Raw genomic sequence first — 6806 nt, 5'->3', positions numbered from 1 at the left:
ATTCGCGGATTTCCAATAGAACACAACTGAGTTTCTACTAATAAAGGATAAAAGAAAATGTTATTAATACAATATATTGAGAAAGAAGGGTTTATCAAGGGTAACGAACTAAGCCAATTAATTAATAGGATCTCAAATAAACGATATTAAACCCAGCCAGAGTATCGGTACATTTGCATATATCAATGCAAAAATGCCTTTTATTTTCTTCTACTACTGATTTTTTAAGGCATAGCCATTACAATTACTTGTAGATTTCGTTTAATTCCAGAAATATCGTTACTCCAAGTAACCTTAAGTTCTACCGCTTTTACTTTTTACTTTTAAAAATTTAGAAAAACACTTCCTTCTTCCTATCTTCTTCCATTTTACTTTTCTTTTCCTCGGTTTTTGAAATGCAAGCTACTTTACGTCCCACTTTTATTACCTTTGCATTTAAGACTCACTGAAATAACAAGGTGCAAAAAACTAGCTACTAACGTTAACATTCAAATAAGATGACTCACGCACTGTTTTACTAGTTTTTGGTAGTCTCTCCAATTTAGAAGTCTATTTCGGCCGTCACGCAACGCTACGCAGTGTGACAAACCCGAAAATAACGATTGTAAAAAAACACTACTCAGCTAGTCGCACTAAGAACCAACCCTCGAAATGTCAGCTGTTTTACTTCAACTACACAAAGTCTCTTATACTCTGCCTTTTATGGATGCCTGCGTTAAAGCAGCTCTGCAGATCTATGGTGTCTCTATTCAGTTTTAATCTAACAGCAGACACCTACATATCAAGTGTGCCTGAGTTCGCGTTTCACTCTACAGGAACAGAACGCTGAACAACGCTATCAGCAGCACAAGCTGAGTGATGGGGGAGGTCACGATGGCAACCGCTTTGGGGGGCGCAGTGGTTGTTTGAATGCACATGCACGTTTCACATGTCTTCAGCGCCTCCAGATCATTAACGTAATCAGCTCCAAGGAAGGCCGTGTAGGTTTGTTTGGCGCTCTCGATGCCCACTAGCTCAGTTGCGGAATCTTTGAAGAGCAAATTGGATCCGCCGTAAGTGGTGGAGTTAAACAGTTGGAATTGTTTCCAATCCGTCTGGTTGACACCATACATATCACTCATCGCCTTTAAAATCTGAATGATTTTCGCGATGTTGGCGTTGCCTTTTTTTGTCACCACTGCATGTGCGGGGCTGTTGCCGAGATTGCAAGTCTCGTGTTCTCCAATGGCTGATAAAAGAGAATAGATGTGGTACTTATATGATGTTGTACAAGGTGGTTCGTAACGTTATTGTAAGCTATTTTTTATTTTCCAATTGAAGGACGCTTTAAAATACTAGTTTTCTAAGGAAGAAAACACCAACCAAGTAGAGCGGTTTTCACTCGAGTGTCGAAAGTAATTTGCGTTTGCATTGGTTTTGCATTACTACGCTAAGTGATTGGTTTTAAACTCTCGCGCCACTTTCTCAGCCAATCAGAAGTAAAACCAAAACCAATCGTGACTCGCTTGCGCACGTTTTCCCGCGCTTCGTGCCGGCTACTTGTATTTGCTTTGCGGAGTTTTGATTGGTTCACTGGATTTTCTATGTCTTTTGTGATTGGCTAAAATGATTACTTTGGTTTCGGTTTTACGACACTGAAAAGCAGCCTTTCACGTCTGCCGTGAGTGTTACCCGTCTGGGTGTGACCATTCAAATGAAAGCTACTGAGCAGAACTTTCATGGGGTACTGTTTATTATGCTGTACAAGGTGGCTCTAACCTTAAAGTCTGTGCATGTTCAGTACCCTTGCGTGTCACTATTCAAATGAAAACCGCTGAGCAGTACATTCATGTTGCAATTTTAACATTTTGTAAAAATGAAGATTTCAACTTTTTTTTAGTGAAAAGCCTGGAACTGCATTATAAGTGGTAATGTATAGATATATATTGACATTAATATGTCACCTTTTCTAGTTCCGTCCTTGCATAGGTATTCGTAATCCGCGAGAGTTTTATATCCTCCACTCTTCACCACCTCTTCTGTGGTTGTATGTTTCACAAAGGCCACGTCACCCTTCCCGTCCGCCATACACTTGAAGGCTCCGATGTATTCTGCGTACTTGTTCTTGGCGATGCTTTTGGAACATTTATCAGCGCCTGAACCAGCGCACAGTGCACAGAGGTTGCTGTATGCTGTACGGTCAATCCCTAACAAAGCAAAGAAAAACATTTAGTTCGTTTTTCAGTTAGAAGTGCCAGAAAATATCAATTTGTTATGTTGCCTTGTTACCAGGACTTAGTATCGCTTATCGATAAGTCAGTCCAGTTTGGTAGTAGACTGCATAACAGTCGTATATTTTGCGAACGCGCCAGGTCTTCGAACAAGAGAAAGAGAGGTCTGGAGCCAATGGCAAAACTGTGAGTGAGACTGGGGAGAGATGCTAAAACGACTGTTTTGGTAGAAGACAGTAGATCACTTTCAACCAAACGGTCTCTCTTATTTCACAAGCATGTACGATTAGCCGTAAATTTACTCAGTTTGAGTTCTCTGGGAAACGATCTCGAAAAACATCTCTCCGTGCGTTGATTAGAAGAGAGAGGTCAAATCATCTGTAAAGGGAGAAGAAAACTGTTCCTTACCCGGCACACAGCTCTCACTGAAGAACTTGGAAGCTGACATGAAGTCGTTGTTGGCGTTTCCGCATGCCACAGCCGGCATTAGTTTTAAGCGCAGCAGACGTCCGATCGGTAAATTCCAGCCTGCTGTTTTCCGCTCTCCAGTGTGGCAAGACTTCTTCCCCTTAAGAGTCTTAAAGTTGAAGTCTGTATTGTTCTTCATCGCCACAGCGACTGCGTAATACTCCATTCCATACTGTTTATATTGCTCAGAAACAATGGGAGCGAGAGCGTTACCTGCGTTGTGAGAGGATAACAAAGTTACTTATGACGGTCTTTTTTTGTTTTTATCTCTAAAGTTTTTTATTATTTTCTTCAGAATTGGAATAAAAGGTAAACATGTGGTTTAAAGTGGTATACCTCGAAACTACCTCCAAGGGAATTGAAATATATACAAACGACTCCTTAGGCCAGTGTGCGTTCTCAAAAAATAGTCAAGCCACCCTAAGGGACATTCACGATACAGCACAGAAAGGTATTGCATGCATGATTACTTTATCTCATGCCTCCATGGGACTATTTCATACTTTCGGACTAATTTAGAAAATTACTACAAGGATTCCCTATCAACTGAGTTCCTTCCAATACTGCCAACATGATCAGAAAACGTCTCGCATTGGAACGGTACAGAATTCGAAATAATTATTTGTTCTCTCTTACTATTTTCAATATTTGGTAGTTTCACTTTCTGGATTAAATGAGCTATCATGATATATCGCGTCTTTTATTGACAAAAGACACCCCAAAGTCGAAAAAAGCCTAATTTAACGCTAACAGGAGCCCTGACGCTAACTGAGATAGAAAATCACAAGCTGAAGAGAAGTGGGAAATGCAGGCTGAATCTTTCAAGATGAGTTATCTGTGACGTAGGTTAATATATATACGTGTTCTTTTCCAATTGCATGGAGGTGAGGCTAGAGTCCAGCGTAAACTCATTGACGGTGAATACATAACTATCCCATGCCTTAATAATAATAATAATAATAATAATAATAATAATAATAATTATCTTACCTGCTTTGTACAAGTCCCCACCATCCAGTGTCACCAAGTCAGCTTTGTTATCTTTGATCTTAGCAATACAATCATCAGCATCTTTTCCAATAACACAATCCACAGTCACGTCCATGCTTAGATTATTCCGTGCAGTCATGTTAACATATTTTATGAAGTCAGCACACTTTGCCTTTTCTGTCGACAAGGTACACCATCTGAAGTCGAACGATGCTGAAAAAGATTAGTTTTTAAACATCATTTCAACTCGAGGTACCAGAATTTCTCAGTAATACTGTTTTGTTTGCATGGAAAAATAGCTCCAACATCACAAAAGAAGGAAACTTATGACATTTCTATATCTTGCTATCCTGCGTTGCAGACGGACGTGTCACAAAATCCTCGACGGAGGCTGCTATCTTGCAAGACCCTGGGGATTCTTCTGTTTGGGTTAAAAGCTTGTATGACTTAGTATATATACGGTGTATCATTTTTAGCCCTTTTCTTTCAGTAACCTGATGAGTGAAATATGTCATTCATCCAGGTTTTAAAACAAGTTAGGCTTTGGTGGAAAAATAAACCAGGCGAGGACAGTTTGAAAGGTGGAAAGGAAAAATGCTGCACCTTTTTTTGAGCCGTTCAATTGTTAGAATGGCAAAACAAAACTCCCGGATATTGAGATATTGACCTTGCGCCCGGACAAAAAATATTTCTCTTTTAGGATCAGTGCAGACATTTCTTTTTTCGCCATTTTGAAAGAAAGACCTCTATTAAAAAGGCGTTCGCTTTTTGCCATCCCGTCAAGACCCAGGCTCCCTGTTGTCCCACCTCATTCAATACATTCAACTTTGAACGTGACCGAAAATTTGCTTACATTCGAAGACCAAAGCCAAAACCAATTTAGAAATACTGCACCCAGATTAAAAGTACGTTTTAATGAGAGATAACGAAGGTCGAGAGACCAAAGCCGATAAGGAGTGCGTTTCAAAAACAAGGTTCGTTTTGAAAGGAGGTCACGCAAGTTTAGAGAGAGCGAGCATGTATTACCGCACGAACACATAAAAGTACTCACTGATGTCAAGCTGATATCAGTGGCTAATAATAAACTTGTTTATCTACTTCACAAGTGGAGTTTTCCCTTTTTCGGCGCGGCACGTTGATACCGCATGGGAGGGGGTAAGGGATATCTATTATGGTACTGACGGAAATATTATACGTTTCGATAAGGTCTACTGTTGAGACACAAAGTTAGTTCATGATAGTCAGCATGCATCTATCCCGGGGGGGGTACTCGAAAAAGTTTTGTACGGGGAGGCTCCGCCCGGAGATCCAACCCCTTACCCTTTTATATACCATTTTGATAGAAAAGGTACCCCTTTTGTATACCTTTTATTGCAAAAAGTCACCCCTTTCATATACCTACACAACATCACATTTACCTAAAACAGGAAGTTTTCTTGTCATTTTTATGTAGCGCTTAATAAATTAAGACGATACAGCCAAAAGTTGCGTCTGCTCGGAATATTTAATGTAAAGGCCTTTTTAAATATCATTATGGCAGATTTCCCTACCCTTTCATATACCTAAACTTGTGAAATCCCTACCCTTTTATATACCTGGAGCCTGAAAAAGGTACCCCTTTCGGGCGGAGCCTCCCCGTATAGGCCATTATAGGGAGTACCCCCCCCCCCCCCCGGGGCATCTATTTGTATTCGATGTGTGCTGCAGCACCTGGAGACGAGACAGATTGAGAGCTGGCTTCTTGAGTTACATATCATGCCACTTTCGAGCCTAAACCACCCACACAAATAGCCAATGAGCGCGCGACCAGTGGGTCTTTTATCAGTTATATAGGTCAACCCTTCAACGATACGTGGGCGCCTTTTACCGAGAATGAAGCGTAGTTGCAACAATATTTACATTCTTTATTCTTTTGATAATAACTATTTACTTGTAGAAAAAAACCTCCTTAAAGACCGAAAGAAAGGAATAGACAGGAAGATTTCGGTCAGATCTTAAATGTTTTTTTCTTGCCTTCCGATTCCTTTATCGTCTTTATCCCGTGGACAAAGGGAATTTTTAAAAAAATAATAAAAATAAACACACGACTCGTGATTCGACATACCGTAAAATAAAATATCTGAGGTTGCATGTTTTTCTTTGATACGTTTATTCCAAAATGGAAAATGTATGGAGAAGGTTGCATCAATATCATAACATTAAAAGTAATCTACATATTCTCTTCGAGGACACTTGAAAAAGCTATGACGGACACTAGGTACATAAAGGAAATCGAAATGGCCCAACATTGCTCGCTTCTATGGTACCACGACTGATAGACATCAAACATTTCCCATCCACGGTCCATCATCTAAATAAAACTGAGATCGTGGTCTTTTCAAGTTGCTTTATTGCAGGGGAAACGGCTAAAACAGCATACCTCAATTTGAAACAACTTTAACTGTTGCCATGGGTGCCTCTGCATGAAAAACACAAACTATAGCCTATAGATAATACCTTTGTGGTCCTTTATGAAAAATGCAAACGCCATATTTACATTGTAAACTCTTTCCCTTATTCGCCTTGGTCTTTCCAAGAGGAAAATCACTTAAAATAAAACAAATTTAATTTCTGGTGGTGCAAAATCCGACACGAGCAAATACAGAGTGCAAATATAGAGTGCACCTAGGAATCGTCGCATCTCAGGACTTCCACGTAGTTTCGACAAGATTCAGTGCTTTTGATGTCTAAAAAGTCGATTATCTGAAGCTTAAGTTATTATCTTAAGACTAGCAAAGGGAAAATGCAGGAGATCGAATTGGCCACGCAAAGTGGAAAAGGAAAAAGCTGCAGCTAGAATCACTCAGTAAAATAAATATGAAATGGAGGCAGCTGAAACAGCAGAAACGTTGTGACTAAAATTTGCAATCAACAGAATGGACTGTATATTTCAAATACGCGTCTCAGGTCTAGCTACAAAGGTAGAGTTAATCTCCTCACCTGAAAAAGCACACTGGATTGTCACCAAGGCCAGGAAAACGAACAAAGATTTCGCCATTGTTGCTGAACAGTTGAAGCACCCAGACAACGCCTTCGGAGTGAAACTAACACCAAGCGCAAAGCAATCAAGCGTTGCGGAAGTATTGCGCAGGAGCTATC

The 6806-nt window shown here is 40.1% G+C and overlaps 1 protein-coding gene across 1 annotated transcript; it reads right to left on the bottom strand.

Moving 5' to 3' along the window:
- Positions 1-162: 162 nt before the first annotated feature.
- LOC144649711 (melanotransferrin-like) lies at positions 163-6806 on the bottom strand. The gene is made up of 5 exons (XM_078509275.1): positions 6648-6806; positions 3669-3881; positions 2619-2891; positions 1944-2186; positions 163-1228 (listed from the first exon to the last, which is right to left on the bottom strand). Exons 1-5 carry the CDS (start codon positions 6703-6705, stop codon positions 810-812), a joined length of 1206 nt encoding a protein of 401 aa, XP_078365401.1. The 5' UTR covers positions 6706-6806; the 3' UTR covers positions 163-809.

The sequence above is a fragment of the Oculina patagonica genome, chromosome 4 (assembly GCF_052425735.1).
Source record: "Oculina patagonica isolate OP01 chromosome 4, crgOcupat, whole genome shotgun sequence".
Classification (NCBI taxonomy): Eukaryota; Metazoa; Cnidaria; class Anthozoa; order Scleractinia; family Oculinidae; genus Oculina; species Oculina patagonica.
Note: the sequence above shows the minus strand (reverse complement) of the source record. Positions and strands in the feature narration are given on the sequence as shown.

Coding starts and splice junctions, on each gene's coding strand:
- LOC144649711 (XM_078509275.1), bottom strand. CDS start 6,705: ATGGCGAAATCTTTGTTCGTTTTCCTGGCCTTGGTGACAATCCAGTGT. Junction 2,187..2,618: donor CAGTGAGAGCTGTGTGCCGG/GTAAGGAACAGT, acceptor TTGCTTTGTTAG/GGATTGACCGTACAGCATAC. Junction 1,229..1,943: donor CAAGGACGGAACTAGAAAAG/GTGACATATTAA, acceptor CTCTTTTATCAG/CCATTGGAGAACACGAGACT.